At 37.3% G+C, this 17029-nt stretch overlaps 5 protein-coding genes, 1 non-coding gene and 1 pseudogene across 6 annotated transcripts; 3 read left to right on the plus strand and 4 right to left on the minus strand.

Annotated features, from left to right (window-relative positions):
* Window positions 301-2007, plus strand: LOC104780337 (auxin-responsive protein IAA19-like). The gene is made up of 3 exons (XM_010504839.2): window positions 301-804; window positions 1471-1564; window positions 1660-2007. The coding sequence occupies exons 1-3, from the start codon at window positions 396-398 to the stop codon at window positions 1748-1750; spliced, it is 594 nt and encodes a 197-aa protein (XP_010503141.1). The 5' UTR covers window positions 301-395; the 3' UTR covers window positions 1751-2007.
* LOC104704897 lies at window positions 2947-4288 on the minus strand (annotated as a pseudogene).
* Window positions 5073-8302, plus strand: LOC104780351. Its single transcript, XM_010504853.2, has 7 exons — window positions 5073-5386; window positions 5658-5773; window positions 5875-5993; window positions 6110-6272; window positions 6355-6563; window positions 6640-6958; window positions 7053-8302. Exons 1-7 carry the CDS (start codon window positions 5228-5230, stop codon window positions 8104-8106), a joined length of 2139 nt encoding a protein of 712 aa, XP_010503155.1. The 5' UTR covers window positions 5073-5227; the 3' UTR covers window positions 8107-8302.
* LOC104780347 (root phototropism protein 3-like) lies at window positions 8202-9866 on the minus strand. The gene is made up of 2 exons (XM_010504847.2): window positions 8941-9866; window positions 8202-8865 (listed from the first exon to the last, which is right to left on the minus strand). The coding sequence occupies exons 1-2, from the start codon at window positions 9691-9693 to the stop codon at window positions 8281-8283; spliced, it is 1338 nt and encodes a 445-aa protein (XP_010503149.1). The 5' UTR covers window positions 9694-9866; the 3' UTR covers window positions 8202-8280.
* On the minus strand, window positions 11941-13005 carry LOC104780361 (autophagy-related protein 8i). The gene is made up of 5 exons (XM_010504863.2): window positions 12880-13005; window positions 12723-12778; window positions 12555-12607; window positions 12278-12396; window positions 11941-12194 (listed from the first exon to the last, which is right to left on the minus strand). Exons 1-5 carry the CDS (start codon window positions 12908-12910, stop codon window positions 12106-12108), a joined length of 348 nt encoding a protein of 115 aa, XP_010503165.1. The 5' UTR covers window positions 12911-13005; the 3' UTR covers window positions 11941-12105.
* On the plus strand, window positions 13088-13160 carry TRNAF-GAA. Its single transcript has one exon. It is a non-coding gene; the product is annotated as a tRNA-Phe (tRNA).
* Window positions 13631-16077, minus strand: LOC104780373 (pentatricopeptide repeat-containing protein At3g15590, mitochondrial-like). Its single transcript, XM_010504872.1, has 4 exons — window positions 15962-16077; window positions 15789-15859; window positions 15080-15665; window positions 13631-14983 (listed from the first exon to the last, which is right to left on the minus strand). Exons 2-4 carry the CDS (start codon window positions 15815-15817, stop codon window positions 13730-13732), a joined length of 1869 nt encoding a protein of 622 aa, XP_010503174.1. The 5' UTR covers window positions 15818-15859; window positions 15962-16077; the 3' UTR covers window positions 13631-13729.

The raw sequence follows: 17029 nt of genomic DNA on the forward strand, positions 1-17029 counted from the left end.
AGAAAATTTCACAACCGTAGGATCTGTTCCCTTAACCACCTTGTAATGCCGGTCTTTATTAACTTTAAGAAAAATATAAAAACAGCACCAAACTTATGTCTCTCATGTGACCGACCACCGCATCCTCAGTTGACCTGTCTTTGCCCCCACTTTGTCTCCCCACACAAACTGAATAAAATGAACAAAGAAGACTTTAGATATCAAATGACTCCACGTGTCCATCTCTCATTCGCTTACATCGGTTGTATCGTGTGGACCAACGAAGCAACATATAAAAAGCACGACGCGGTGCCATTACTACAACAAAGAGAAGTGTAGGAGAAGAAAGTTCTCATTTCATAAATTGTATCAAATTGTAAAAAGGAAAAAAAATAAGAAAGAAAGAAGTACAAGAAATGGAGAAAGAAGGACTCGGGCTTGAGATAACGGAGCTGAGATTGGGTCTTCCGGGGAGAGATGTGGCGGAGAAGATGATGAAGAAGAGAGCATTCACTGAGATGATCATGACGTCTTCGGGTAGTAGCAGTGATCAATGTGAAAGCGGTGTTGTTTCATCTGGTGGTGACGTGGAGAAAGTTAATGATTCGCCGGCGGCGAAAAGTCAGGTGGTGGGATGGCCGCCGGTTTGCTCTTACCGTAGGAAAAACAGCTGCAAGGATGCTTCGACGACGAAAGTGGGGTTAGGGTATGTGAAAGTGAGCATGGATGGTGTGCCTTACTTGAGGAAGATGGATCTTGGTTCGAGCCAAGGTTATGATGATCTAGCCTTTGCTCTTGATAAGCTCTTCGGTATCCGTGGCATCGGTTAGTAACAATTGCTTCTCTCTTCCCGCAAAAGTAGAGTGGTGAAAAAAGAAAAAAACTAATTATACATACGAGAGACGTCCGATTAAGAACTTGAGTGTTTTAGACGTAATGTTAGAACTAAGAAGAAATTCACATGTGGAAATGAAACTGCTAGTATCTCTTAGTTAATTATAAGTATTTCAGTACTGTTCTCTTCTATTTTTTTGGTCGACAACCGACAACTTAATTTATGATACAATGACAATATACTAGTACAAATCAATAAGTTCTATAATTTTTGAGTTAGGAGTTTAATTAGTATTGTACTTGTCGTAGCGATGCTATAGACTCTAAAGAGTGTTATGAAAAGGACGAATAGGTTGATCGATATCTTTATTAGTCATCAGGGGAATTTTCATTTAGGTGATTTCAGATTAGTCCTAAAATTTTCAGATGCACGGTTTAACTGGTAATTTAACTCCGAAACTGTTTGGAAATATATCAAAAGTTCTGTTTATAGAAAAGTTAGACGTACGTTTCAATCAATTCATAATTTTTTTTATTAGAAAAAATTAGTTTTAAAATCAGAGATTTTACACTACTTGTGTTGCTGTTAATTAGACTTTTCTACATATCTCAATATAATCAACACAAATAAATATAAACATACATATATATGTGTAGGTGTGGCCTTCAAAGATGGTGATAACTGCGAATACGTTACCATATACGAAGACAAAGATGGAGACTGGATGCTTGCCGGAGATGTACCTTGGGGGTATGTTCATATTCTTTGACTTGTATTATAATCCATTACAAGATATTGTATCACAAACAAAATTAATGAGAGTTTCGATTTTTTTTGGTTTGCAGAATGTTCATAGAATCATGCAAGAGGTTGAGGATAATGAAAAGATCGGATGCTACCGGGTTTGGGCTGCAGCCTAGAGGAGTAGACGAGTGATGATGATTTGAAACAAGAGTCAAGGAGCTGCTGGTTAATTAATTTAACCTTAAACTTAATTAATCATCAATATCCTTTAGAACATTTTTCCTATTCATGTTATATAAAATATATGTTATAGTATATTATTCTGCGAAATTTCAAGTTATGATTTGCATAATTATCTTCAGAAAGACAGCTATATATATATATATATATATGTATACACTACTTGTTTCTTGAGTGTTGAGTTAAGACATTAATTTGTTTCAACTTTCTTGTTAAGGGATCGATATATATATGTGTAGGAAACATATGTAATACGTATCCATATTATTTACTTTTATAAAATATTTGAATCTTTTATTCTTTATAAAATACGTATAACTCTTTTTTTCTTTTTCACAATCACAATCTCACATTTAAAATGAAGATTGCTTTTTTTTTTTTAATAATGTTTTAAGCTTATTCTTTTTATTTTACAATGAATCTTTAAATACTGTAGATGTATCCACTCTCTTGCATTTGATATCATTAATATCAATTATAGAAAACACCGACATGTTCGGTATGTCGAGCTAGTTTTTGTCTTTCCATATTGTCTTTCTGTACAACAAAATAGTCGGGATTTGTCAAATGTTAAGATATGTGATTATGAAACGAACTCATATGATTTGTTACAACTGTGACCTACCCATGTGCAGTGTAAACCATAAACAGCAAAGATTCACCCGATCCCTCTCTCGCTCTTACTTTTTTCTTGGCCCAAATTAACGATGCCATCATTGATTCATCGTTATCACTTATCTACCACACTAAATACGTCCATTCCTGATTACGTACTGTATATATACTTCCGTACGTTGTGGTGCAAGGCTTTTCATCAGTGTTCAAAGGTTTTAGTCTTTTAGAGCCAGGCAAGGTTAATATCCTTAAACTTACACCTGTACTGAATACACTAAAACTGTAACTAGCTACTACCACTTTAAATTCACATTATTAAAATTCGAAATGAACCGTAGGTTATCACAAGAAAGATCAATGGTGAAAATTCTGCTTCTGATGTAATCAATGAAAAAAAAGTAATTTATGGAGTTTCTGCAAATTAGGTTTTATCACAAGCTCAAGAGTCGATAAGGCAAAGTAAAAGGTAGCAAAAAACCAACTCGAGAGTAAATCAGCAAGTGATCAAATGATACATATTTATCCACAAGGCATCACAAAGATTCAAGGGCACAGTAAGTCTTGAGATTAAATAGATCTATCCCTTTGGTATTCGTGTAGTTGAATTTCAAGTAATCCTCATAATCAAAAGGCTTATAAAGACGAGGATGTTCATCATCTACTATCTCTCAGGAGCATTTATGATAAGTCCTTCTTTAGGACGCAAGAACAATCCAGCCACGTGCCGATCTTTATCTCCTGTTATAACCACACGGTGTATCGGAGGAAACACCTCACCGTTCAACAGCACCTGCAAAACGCATCTTTTATGTATAAGCCGGTTATCACATAACTAAAGATTGTAAAGGATGAAAATCTTGAGACTCAAGAAAAAGCTTGATTTTTACATGAAGAGAGGCTCCGGCTATAACGAGGTAAGAAGAGTCTTGAGATGGCTTAGCTTTGATCCACTCTTCACCGTCTTTAGTTTTGATCTCCAAGCCGTCTACAACATCGTTCTGACAAAGTATGGTGAGGAAATGTCTACCGATGTGAGGGTCAAGTCCTAGCTCCTCTTCTGTTATTAGTATTGTCAATTCCTTTGTATTTAAATAAATGAAAGCGGTTATTCGATGAGTTAAGATGCTCCTTTACGTATTTCTCGAGCCCAAAACTCTCCATGATCATTGTCCTCACCATCACATCTAATTGAGCTATAGCTTTGCCGCAAACGACTGAACATTCTTGCTGAAATATATATCGCAAATTTTACTATTTCATAATCAATACTTCTGTCGAATTTTAGTATAAAAAAACTAATACCATATAATACAAATGGATAGATCATATGAATAAATGTTAAATTGTGATACAAGTTTTTTTTTGACATGAACCTGAAGGTGATGTTGCCATGAGGCCAAAGCTTGTGAGTCAAGTCATCGACAACATGAGGATTATCTACACCATCAAAACCCATGCCTTCGAATAAAGGCATAGTCGGGATCTGACCGGCGTATCCGTAGTTACGTTTCTCTGACTTTGCACTCAATTTGGTCTCCAAAGGTAAATGAAAAGACTTCCTCCGAGGCCTCGAACAGTGCCTTCCTTAGCTCTTTTGAAGCTCCATCGAAGAAGGCATCGAAACATCCGTATTCTTCTAGGGCTTTTCGGACTTGAGATCTCACTGAGTCCCACTCGGGAGTTTCCGGTTTGAGGTTTGGAACCGAGAAGTCGATGAACGGGAGAGAAAGGGGAAGAAATTGGGTTCTTGAACTTATCGTCATTATTTTTCTTTGAGGATCGGATTAAGAATCAATTAGCTTGTGTTTGTGTTCAGTGAAGAATTTGATGAGTCGCTTTGTTATTATAAAGAAAGAGAGAGTCGAAGTGTTAAACTAAAACAGTGGGGTACAATCCAATTGTTTCACATGCATGAACCACGGCTTTTGCTGATATGTACAATTAAGAGTGGATTAGGTGAAATAATAAAATAGTGCATGCGAAATATATACAAGCTAGTGTGAATCATCTGACGTTTTAGGAAGATAGATATAATTCGATATCTACCTTTCCACAATATAACATTTCTCATATATATATATAAAAAAAAAAATCAAGACGGTTCGTAGCTCCAAGTGGGAACATTCTAAATTGATATTGAAATTTTAGAATCATGCATCAGTTTCATTGATATATTAAATATTTTGTCGTTACACCTGACTGTTGTGTGTATGGAGTGAGTGATCCTACAACAGGGTCAAGCGTCTTAGCTATCTTATTAGTTATTACATGTAATCAGTTCACCAAAGTAAACAATGTAATCACACAAACTTAACCGGCTAATTAGTTGGTTAAAGCCCAAAAAAAAAAGAATTGTAATCATTAGTCCTTTTTGATTCAGATTTTTAAAAATTCAAAAAGATCCGAGGTAAGAACATACAAAAGTATTAAAGTTTTTGGTCACAAGAATTGTCAAGAAAAATCAGCAACGTCACCATAGAGAGACCCCAACCAAACCAACCAAATTAATTAAAAAAAACAAAGCAGAAGAGGTGGAGCGTGGGTCCGACGTGGCATATATAGCCGTTACAGTCCCACACGGCCGTTTTTATGCTTACGTGGCTCCTTTTTAATATTAAAATAATAGATAAATAAAGGGACTGTTTTGGTCATCGTTAAACTCAGAAAAATCCGACCGTTGTTTGAGTTTGTTTTTGTTTATCTCCCTCTTCTTCTTGCCTGAACTAAAACAGAACTCTCAAAAGGTTTTTGCTTTCTCTTTTTAGTCAAACACACACACAAATCTAGAGAGAGATAGTTGATCTGGCGGTGAAGATGTTGGAAGAATATGGTATAACGGAGGAAGATCTGGTGATCGAGGAAGCTCAGGGCTATCCGAGAGCTTACGCTAAGATCTGTCGCGATTTTGATGTTTTCCCGTATAGAAATGGTCCTCCTTTTACTTTCACGCCCTACATTCTTCAGCAGAACGAGGTAATTTTTGACCCAAATCATGTATTAGCCAGATCGAGATTGCTAACTTTGGTGGAAATTGAAACCATAAAAATTAGGGTTTTTATAAATAATTCGAACCTAGGGTTTCTTAATTCTCAGACCAAGATTGCTAAACTTGGGGATAATTGAACCATAAAGTTAGGGTTCTTAGAATAATTGAAATCTCGGGTTGCTCAATTCTGTTTTTTTTTTTTTTTATATTCTTAAGTACAAAAACCTTATATGTGGAATTGGTTTGTTTGTCGTGAAGAGTTTGAGATGCAGAGAAGTAGATGAGATGTTTCCAGTAATTGATCCGAAAGCGAGGCCAACAGCAAAACCTAAGATCTTCTTGAGTCTCCTGTGGAAACAACTTAATCATCTAGGGTACGTATTGGCTTATTACTAATCACAAACTTTTTTAACAACAACACTTGTAGTAGTCAATTTTGCAGATGCTTATGAATGATGTTGGGTTTTGTTTGCAGAAATGCTGGGTTTGATCCAGCTGTTATTCGTATTGATCCGTATGGGAATGTTCTTTACTTCCACGCTGATTCAGCTTCTCCTCTTGCTTGGGGTTTTGATCATTGGTTCCCTTGCTCAAGTACTTACTTATACAGAGACATCTCCCTCTTGTTTTTAAAAAAAAAAAAAATACTTTTGACTTGTTGTTGTCTGATTGATTAAAGCTTTCTCTGAATCTAAATTGTTTTTTTGTAGGAGGAGGTTTAACAGTACCAAGCAACTTAAGGGTAGTGCAATGGCAGGCACGCAAGAACAAGAAGGACAAACTTGAGTTCCTTGTACCATGGTGGGATCTTCAAGTGGGCATTTCTGTTAATCAGTTCTTATCCATTTTTGCTGCTTCTTGTTCTGATTTCAGGTACTAAAGTAACAACCAAATTACCACACATTATATATTTTTTTGATGGACAAACACCTTAATCAAATGCAAACGTAATTAGGAGGAGAGCATTCTCATTCTTGTTCCAAGAAGGCGAATGTGAGGAACTCAACGGTTCACAAACGGTTGATTCACACCATTTCCCACAACATTTTGTTGAATCAAAGGAGAAGTTTGGGCTTGCCTCAGCTGCAGTTGTTGTTTCTAGAAGAGATCCGTATGACCCTTCATTAGTCTTGAGATCACTTGATTACAATCGTCAAACACCTGGTTAGTAACTAACTACTACTCAGGCTTTTCGTTTATTAAATCTACTGTTGTATTAAATCAACTATACATATTGCAGCACGGGAGATGAGATTTGGTGCAACAAAAGAGAATGAGACTCCAGACTTAAAGAAAAATCCGTATCACGCCATTGCTGCTGCGAGAGACTCACTGAGACACCGAGAGGAATCACAGAATATGAGAGCCGAGATGAAAAAGTTAGATGATGAAGCAAATGATTTGACAATAAAGAACAATGAAGAGCGGCTTACCATTCAGGAGCTAGAGAACGAGCTGGTCAAGCGAAGAAGAAGAGCTGAAAAGTGCAGGAGATTGGCAGAAGCTCAATGCTCGTACAGGAATACACTTGAGAAGATGATCCGCGATGCTATGCACCAGTAAGAGATTTTCTCTATACAACAGTTGCATTTATATATACTTAAGGCAAATATAACTCGATAAGGTTGTTTAATGTGGCTTGTTGGTTTGTAGGAGTGTTGTGTATAAAGAACAAGTGAGGCTAAACCAGGCAGCGAGTAGTGCGCTTATGGCAAGACTAGAGGCGCAAAAGGCTATTTGTGATGGTTCAGAGAAAGAACTTCACAAGAAGTTTAAAGAAAGAGAGGAGCTGGAGAATCAAGCGAGGCCTGAATTGGAGAAAGCAAGGAAAAGATCTAGACTTTTGTTGAAAGATGAAGATGATGACCTGTTGCTGGACGATAGAGACAGGAAGCTCTCTCTGTATCTTCCTGGAACAAGTGAAGAAATGTCGTCACACAAGGAGTTAAGGGTATACTTTGAGGAAGAGCATAAAGCAGCAGCTTCTGAGGCTGAAACTCAGAAGCATGGGGAAATAGAGGAGGTGGAAGAGGAACAGAAGAATCCAGAGGTATCTGAGAAGTGTCTTGTCGCTTTAGAAGATAATGAACCAGTTGAAGAAAAGCTGGATGTAGAAGAAAGGAAGAGAGGCAGCAGAAGCTTCAGAGCATTCCATGTTTTCAAGGCACCAGAGATTGAGGAAGATGAGGAAAGCAGGATAGAGCGAGGCAAAGGAAATGTTGAGAATTGGCTTCATATATTACTGGAGAACAACAACAAAAACGATCCCTGTGGTGATCTTCAAACCGAAGGAAGCGACAAGAAGATTGATGAAATGATAGAGAAACTGGACCAAAAGTTCCCTATGCTTGAAAAGGTTGATGAAGAAGAAGTGGACTTGAAGTTGCAGGCTGAGGAGACGACAAACAACAACACAAGCAAGGTGGAAACAAGAACTGAAAGTTCTCGCAGAAGCAGAATGAGATTTGATTTGAAGAACACACCAGAGAAGAGTGGCAGAGACAAAGTTGTGAAGAGATCAGAGAGTGCTAGAGCTTTCAGAAGGATTCCATCATCTCCATCGCTCCTCTTCGGAATGAAAAAGGGAATTGACTGCATCAGGAAGAAGCCAGTGGTTTCAAGGAATGATGATGAGAGCGATTATCTTGTCAAGAACAACTTCATCAAGTCATCTCTCCAAACAATCAAACGCGCTGTCAAATTCTAAAGAGCCTGATGAAAGCTTTCATCGATACACTCCCACTTCTCTACATATATGCATTTGTTTAGTATTGTGATCAAGTTGTTTTATTCACTGTTGTGTATAAAAAGGACTTCCCCATTGTTGCTCCTCTATGTGTAATAACAGCTACTTGTTGTATTGTTCTCATTAATGCAAGATTCAAGACATAGATTTTCTCCACCTTGAAGGTGTTGTTCTTCCTTTGACAAGCCTTGTCTTCATATTCCCAGGAGTCCGAGGCTCAAATCCTTCATTGTCACCTGATTCTTCCTCACCCTTGTCAACACCAACACTGCCTCTAATTGACGATACTAACCCGAGCCTCTTCCACCTGAAAAACCCTTTACTCCCACCACTACTCTTCTTCTCCATAAGCCTCTCCAGCTGCAAATGCATTGCACTGCACTCGCTCTGCAGCCTCGCAACATCCTCTCTCAACCTTCTTATCTCGGCTTGTTGAACGTTTATCTCACGTTTAGACAAACACCGTGCTGCAGCACCTCCCTCGAAGTAATGTGAACCAGAAGGGTTTGTTGGACTCCTCGTTGTGCTGCTTATTGAGCTACCATTCCAGTCAATGTGACGACTTAGCTTTGTCTGTTCGGTGAAAAGAACTCTAATGATTGCTCTCACCGGCAAACGATCATTCTGAGCCGCGTGGAGAGCTGCTTCCGGTGATAGCTTTCTGCTATCAATAAGTCTGCAAAGTTCTTTCCTTTCTTGCTTCAACACCTGAGGATGTGCCTGCAATTGAATTCAAATCTTGAATTGAGCCTTACTTTTCAGTTGAGTTGAATCTGAAGTTTAAATCTTTATTACCTTGAGATATGTATCAATGGCGCGGTACAAGCCATCCTCTGTGGTACGAGCATGGCTAGGAAGAGCTTCGATTAAGGAGATAAACTCTGGTAGAGTCAAACCACCGTCAACGGCTGCTTCAGCGAGGTAAGAGTCAACAAGCTTGGCCACTTTAACAAGAGCAGCACCAGTTTTAACACCTTCACTATCTAATCCTGCGAATTTCTTCACAAGACGCGTCACAAGGTCAACGTCAAGCAACGTGCCTGACGTGTAGCTGAAGGAAGGTATCATAAGCTCCTTAAGCGAAGCTTGGTCGAGCTGCCACGATACTCTAGTTTCAATCTCAGTCAAGTAATTCGGATTAGCTCCGACCATTTTCGCCGTCCTTAGGAGACGGAGGAGGAAATTGCAAGGAACAGAGTCTTTCTCCGGCGGGAGGATTCCGATAAGTGTTTCCACGAAGAAACGTTTCTTCATTACAGACGCCGTGACGCTTTCTGGCTGTTGTGTGTCACTAGAGGTGGAGATGATGGCGGAGACATTGCCGGAGAGGTCAGGGAGCCACTTGGAAGCGTAGTGAGCGATGATGGAACCAATGAGGTCTGGTCTGATTCCTTTGGATTTGATTCCGGCAATGGTTTTGACGAAGTAGTTAATGTCTTGGATACATGAGTCGTCGAAGTAAGAGTAGTAGTCCATATTGTCTCCGGTGAAGGTTTCTTGGTGATTGCCGTGGATGGTGACAAGTTCCTGCGGAGAAGTTTTCTTCATTTTGTGAGCTCGACGATGTGTAGTTGTAGTAGAAGATAACTATAGAAAGCAAAAGTTATGGTTATCTTAGGTTTGCTTTATGGTTTTTGCTCGAAAAGCTCATCAGAGAACATAATCATGATTCCACAAATTTCCAAAAAGTTTTCTTGTTTTTGTCAAACAGTTTTGCAATTTTTAGCAAAAATAATGGAAATTTTCATTTTCTAATAGTAACAAACATATTAAATAAGATTCCATTTTCGTGAGGATTTGTGAATAATTTATATATACATGGTAGCTGCCTAATATATTGTGACCGACAATCATTTATATAGTTTTTTTTTCCTGAATTTAGATAGAATAAATTTAGCTATTTTTTTTAAAAAAAAGCAAAATCATGTACAGTATTTCATAGAATTAACTAATGACTACATAGGAAATTTATTCTATTTTCGGATTTAGTTTTTTTTTTTTTAATATAGGTCTTTTGATTTTTTTCAATGCAAAAATATATACTTATAAGGTGTATATTCAAGTTATGTATATGAAGTTATGAACTCGTTAATCGAGTAAGTACTAGAGTCATATGGAATTTACAAAATTGTATGCATATAATTAGAGAGCTTAATGTCAATTAATTAGATAGAATATACGTGTAGCATATATTTTACTTTATACTATTAGGTGTAGCTGTATGTATATGTAGTAAATTAGTAATAGATAGATTTATGTGGATCTTAATATATGCTACACGCGGTTTTATTGAGTGATGAAACGCATGATCCTAATGTTAAAGAGGATTGAGAGGCTGTGGAGGAAGAAGATAGCGATAAGAGTAGGATGAAGACAAATCATCTTGAGTTGCCTCATACACTAAAAACAACTTATAGAGATAATTCACCTTATATATGACAAAGGGAATGAAATTAATGCATAGTCGTGTCCTTGTCTTACTCTGAGATGCTAAATGTGTTTTCTTGTGCTATCATTTAATTGCTAGATCCAATACAATACAATAAACGATTTTTACAGTACAATTAAGTTTTTTTTTTCTTCGACTGTGAACTTCAACATTATCGTTGGTTTTTGGTCTAAACAAGAATTGCCAAACTGCAACTGTTTTGTATATATGGAAACATTTTAACAACTTTATAACACACGAACTCACAAAAGTACATTCATGAATATTCATGAGTATGATTTTGACTGTAAAAAAAAAACAACTAGATATAAGCTAAAAGAAAGCTTACTTTGGAAAAGACAAATGAATCGTAGTCTCTCTGTTTCCTTCTTTTGTAATATCCTTCTCTCCATGTGGTTTTGTAGATGAAACGACAACGAATGGTCCCGTTTTAGAATAATCGTGACCATGCCGCTTGTCTTATCACAACCATACGTACATGCCAAAAATAAGATTCTCTCTAGCCTTTCTTTTTGGTCCCATTGCACAATTCATACACACATCACATCACGAGTGTGATGTCATACCAACCGGTTAGCTAACTAGAGACCTATATACAGTTATGGGCTTGGCTGTTCTTTGGGTTTTGATTAACCTGTTACACAAACTGATGAGAAGCTTAATTGATTACACTTGTGTTCACATGTAATACGAAGTGTGGTTCAAATGTGGAAATATTCCTGCTGACACAGCGTGTTGATCGTAAATAATGGCTGCATATAATAGAGCCTTCCTGGACAACAGAATAGATAATTTTGTGTACAAATAGCATGAAATCAATAGCCTTTACGTAAGGTTGATAGATTAATTCGAGTTTTCAAGATGTCTGCATTGCTTCCTTTGGCGGCTACCACCAAACATCCTTTGTATCCCTTAATATTGTTTAGATTAAAAGGACAAAAAAGAGTATCAACTCTATTAAAATGATCTTCTTCATAGTCATAAGTTGGATCCTGAATATCTCGTGCCATCTGTGATTCACAAGTGATGGTGCAGAGGCCTCTGTCTTAGAGACAGAGCTGGTTGTTCTTCTTCTCTAACTCGGTTTCGTAAACTTAAGGCAACCATATGGAAGCACTTAAAATCTATCCTCGGATTTGAAAATTTTCACCAAAATTCTCTGCCTTTTGCCATTTTGAAAGGTGCAAAAGCAACTCTGGTTTCAAAAAGTTTTCTCTATCTTGTTCCTACTTCTAACTCATATTTTTGTCATAAAGCATCTCTTAGTTTTTCACGTTATAATGCTAAAATATAAATTCTTGTGTTTGTACCATGAAGCCTGATGAACAATGATGACAAAGAGCACCTTTTGGGAAAACACAAGCTGGAATTGAGATTGTACTAGAAACATTTACACAGACGAACAAAGTCTAAGGATATAGCACGCAGTAATTTAAAGCTTACAAGTGTGTGTTTTCTGATGAAGTAAACAGCTTATGTTGAAGTATTTGTACACACTAACGTAGTTTGTTTCAACCAAATGTTTTCTCACTGCTATAGCACATGTAAACAAACCCATCTTCGTCTTTGTAAGATTCGTAGACCGAGTCCATAAGAGCAGCTGCAGAGACAGAAAACATTAGAACAACTATGCCTAGAGAAGCAAAAAAAAAAAACCCCAGTAGCAAAAGAAGAAACACTCACCTGTTTGAGGCAGAGTGTTGTTCACAAACACGAACAAGGCTTTACCAGGAGACAAATGCAATCTAGCGCCCAATATGTATATGAATTGCCCTACTGACATATCTCTTGGAACCAGAAACCTAAAACATTGAAAGACACACACTTGTGATCATTATTTCCCAAAGAACATTACTTCATACAACAGTGATACTAAAGACCAGACTCAAATAGGTTATAAAACAATTCATCAGCATCAGGATGATCATAAAAACCAAAACTTAGGATGAAAGGTTATTACTTCTTTTTCTCGATTTCAGGCAGATCTGTTTTGCAATACTTCTCAGCAATCACCTGCAAAAAATTTGATCCAACAAATTTGAGTTCCGACATAACAAAACAAAACAACTCTGAATAGAATCAGACGAAACAGTTGGAAAAAAAGGAGATAAGATGAATAAAGACTTACTGGAATCCGAGTAGGATACTTAGCGATAATCTCATGCGACTCAGCGAGCCTCTCATCTGCCAAAAAAAAATAAAACTAGAGATAAGGTTATTATTCATTAATTTGTTTTTCAATCAAACCACAAAACGGTGATTGATCTTAAAAGAGAGGCACGTACCCAAAGTGTATTCTTCCTTGAACGATTTCATCTTCTTCGATTCGACGACGACCACCGTGTTGTAGATTTCTTCGTCGTCTGTGTGTGTGTGTGTTTTTTTTTCCCGTTTCCGTCTTTCCCAAAGCGGTGACGAAGTCAACACCGATAATTAAAGTAGAAAATAGAGTAAATAGTTTAAGTTTTTAAGTTTACTTCATAAAACAACAATGCGGGGATAGCTCAGTTGGGAGAGCGTCAGACTGAAGATCTGAAGGTCGCGTGTTCGATCCACGCTCACCGCATTTATTTTCATGCGTTCTGGGCTTTATTGCGTAACATATCGAATTTTTTTAGCAACGGTTATTCATCTTCATCCAATTTACAAAAAAAATTTAATCATGTTTTTGTAGTATCAATAAGTGTTGATCATGTTTCATTTAACAACAACAATGGTACTTCTCACCAAACTCTAGATTTGCCGGATTGCTACTTCATAGCGATTGGCGGAGAAGACGTTCAACACTCATCCTCTATGGTGTTTTGCTTTCTCAGGAAGATGAACAATGATGACAAAGAGCACGTTTTGCGGGGATACAAGTTGGAATTGAGATTGTACTAGAAACATTTGTACAGATGAACAAAGTCTAAGGATACTCTTCCTCCCTCTGAAATACACTTGCTGCAGCTTTATCATAGTCTTTGTGTTTTTAGTATGTCACTTCTACCCTCATGAGACTAGAAAAAAACTCAAAAGTGAGAAATTTGATTTGACTGAAAATGAATACTCTTATTCTTCTTATTTCCTAGCTTAGCAATAGCAGCAGTCAGAACAAAAACTTAGCAGCTCAATACACAAGATGATTATGATCGATCATTCGTCAAGTAAAACAGACACTGGACTCTTACTAAACGGATTAACACGAGCCAGTTTCGCAGCAAGAGTCTTATTCGGGAACACATTATCTGCCTTCATCCTCTGAATCATCCCATAAGCAGGAGTTTTGGCGTTTATATAAGCCATGAGAACGGTTTCATACTGCATAAGCTGAGCTGCATAGCCTGCACTTTTCATCCTCAGGAAAACCTTCTCCGCGTTATGAACATCCCCTCTTTTTGAGTACTCCTCAAGAATCACCATGTAGGAAATGAACATAGGTCTCATCTTGTTATCCTTTGTCGCTCTCTTCAATATCAACTCAGCTTTCCCAACTTCTCCCACTTTGATGTAGAGCTTCACAAGAGCATGCCATGTTGAAGGGCCAATCTTAATTCCTGCATTTCCCATTCTTTTAACCAGATCTTTACCTTTCGCTAGCATCTTGTTCTCTGTGTATATCTCCATGAGGGCAAAATATGGTAGCATGGGGAAAATGTTATACTTCTTCACAAGTCTCTCAAACACCGCCTCTGCTTCTTCGATATCCTTCAGCTTTCCCCATGCTTTAATGGCAGAAATGCAATTATCATATCTTGGATTTTCATCGACAAACCTACTCAGTCTTCTCACATTGTCACTGTCTCCTATGTCTGCATAAAGAGGGAGTAATGAACGGCACACCCATGGAGTTTGCTTCAAGCCTTTCCCTTCTATTTCCTTCATAACTTCTCGAGCTCGCTCTTTACGCCCTGCTCTTATGTAGTACTTAGCCAGGCTAGACTGTAGTTCTGGATCTAGCTCAATACCTTCTTCCTTCATTGTCTCCACGATCTTCTCCATTCCAGTTATGTCCCCGGCTAAACCTTTACTATTGATTAAAAATTGATAGGTACCTCGACTCGGCTTGATGTTTTCTTTCTCCATGAGTAACAAAACATCAGCTATCTTCTTCCTATCATGCATACTGTAGAGGAGAAGCAACTGGTTGCAAGCAAACACGCTTGTTGGAAATTTTAGTTCTCTTATTTTGTTAAAAATATCTTCAGCTTTGTTCACATGGTGCTTAAGCACACAATTAGCCAGCAGGGTTCTGTACACTACTTCTCCCCTGAAAGATTCAGGAATATCCTTCAAAAAGTTTTCGGCTTTTTGTAGACCATGTACTTTGGACACCAAATCCAGTTGAGAAGCATAATTTGCCTCTGTGAACTCAAATTGCTTATTATTAGCTCGCAACCACTCCCACAGCTGTAAAAACCAAAGCAAAGACATACAAATTAAGAGAGTTGATAGACAAAACAATAAACAACGTGGCAACGTAGAAAATGAGAAAATTTATACTACCTGCAAAGCCATAGCAAAGGATCTGCGTTTACGAAGATTGTGTATAGCATGAGAAACCTCAGCTTGACTCAAATCTTTACCTTCTTTGACCCATTTTTCAAGAACATGTTTCACAGATTTATAGGCAACAATAGATTCATACAGCTCGGAGCTCACTCTTTTCTTAGTTGTCTTCCCATCATTAGAATGCTCCACTTCAATTCCAAGACCACTGTCAGACGCATCATCAACATCAGTACCACCAAGCTCAGACTCGGATAAAGAATCAACATCAACAACAACTCCCTCTGTTACATCCCCAGAAACAGGAATCACCTCCTCTGATCCAGACAAATCCTCTTCCCTTACAGCAGCATCCTCATCTCCTTTGTCTTCTTTAGCATCATCAGCTATAGAAGAAAGCTTATGGATGCCAAAGAAGCGTGAAAACACATCTCTTGTGGAATAGAGTCTGACTAAACCTTGAGATTTATGACAAATCAATCCAGTTGATCTAAAGACCCTTTCTTTGTCACAACTTGATACTTCTAATTTACTAACCGGGCCACTAAACGTGGAAGTGGATGCAAAGTTATAACTCCGAGTCCTAAAATACACAATTAACAAAGAAAAAGATAAAAACTTTCAATCCAAATGAACCGTGGAAAGATCTAAAATTTGCTTTCCGGTAAACTCAAGAACTCTAAATCAATGATGACAAAGCAGTTACCTTCGGAGAATCCTCGAAAGCGAATACATTAGTTCCTTCCTTCCTTCCTTCAATCAATTGAGATCAGAATCCTGAAGAAGCACACACAACAACAACAAGACAATAAGATTCGAGAGTGATATGATAGAACATCAAGGCGTAAAGAAATAAAAACCCATTTCTCGAGTACTTACAATTTCGAGGAGATTTTTTTTTTTTCCGCCGTAGGAAAAAAGTGTGATCCTCTCTGCTCACTAGACGACAAAGAAGCTTTCTCAGGGTTTAATGACTCTCTCTCTCTCTCTCGCTGCTAGGGTTTATACGTGTGCCTCCTCTTTTTCTTTTTTTTTTTCACGAAACGTGTGAGTGTAAGTGGTTAAAGGGTATATTTGTCAATTTCAATACACAAAGGGGGATGTTTCTCTTTGGTGCCAATCTCAAACGTCCAAAAAAAAAGTTTGAAATTCATGTGTAAATATAACAATCGCTTAGCTTATTTATTACCATCCGAGCGAGAGACAAAATAAATAAATGTCATTCGTTGAAATTTAAATGTTTTAAAACTCCAACATAGATCATTGCTTATACCAAATCATTCGTATGAATATATATGTCTTTGAAAAAGGTTACATAATTTTATAGAGGAAGTTTATTTTAATTTGTAGTATGAATGTTTTTGGTGCACAAAAGAAAAATGAAAAATTGTCTTTTTTTAGTCATTGCCAAAACAAATTATCAAAAAAATATTAGAGGAGTTAAAATAAAAATAAAAAGAAATTAATAACCTGAAATGAAATGACAGCTGCCTATAGTTTATAGCTACGGTAATATAGCCTTAATAGGGAAATGGGTTAAGTTAATTGTGACGTGTAAAAGGATTTAAAAGTAGGAAAAAAAAATTAAGTGTTTAAATTTTTTAAGTAATAGTTGACACACCAATCAGAGTAGTCAAAATGAGTTAAAAACTTGCCAATTACAGTAATTAATTCGTCGTAATTAAGCTAAAATTTCCATGAAGCATCTTTCCACCGTCTGCTTCCTCACTCATACTTTTTTTTTTTTTTCCAGAAACCCTCAGACTCCATCGTCTCTGCGAAACGCTTCCGACCGGCGACCTAAAATCTTTACGGCGAACCTTCGTCTCTTTCTAGTCTACACGTGTTTCGAAGCATCTACAGCTCCTCTGCATTGATTTCTCCTCTCTTCCTTCTCTATATGGTCTTCGAATCGTCGTTCCTTTTTTTTTTTTTTTTTTTTTTTTT

Source organism: Camelina sativa, chromosome 1 (assembly GCF_000633955.1).
Source record: "Camelina sativa cultivar DH55 chromosome 1, Cs, whole genome shotgun sequence".
Classification (NCBI taxonomy): domain Eukaryota; kingdom Viridiplantae; phylum Streptophyta; class Magnoliopsida; order Brassicales; family Brassicaceae; genus Camelina; species Camelina sativa.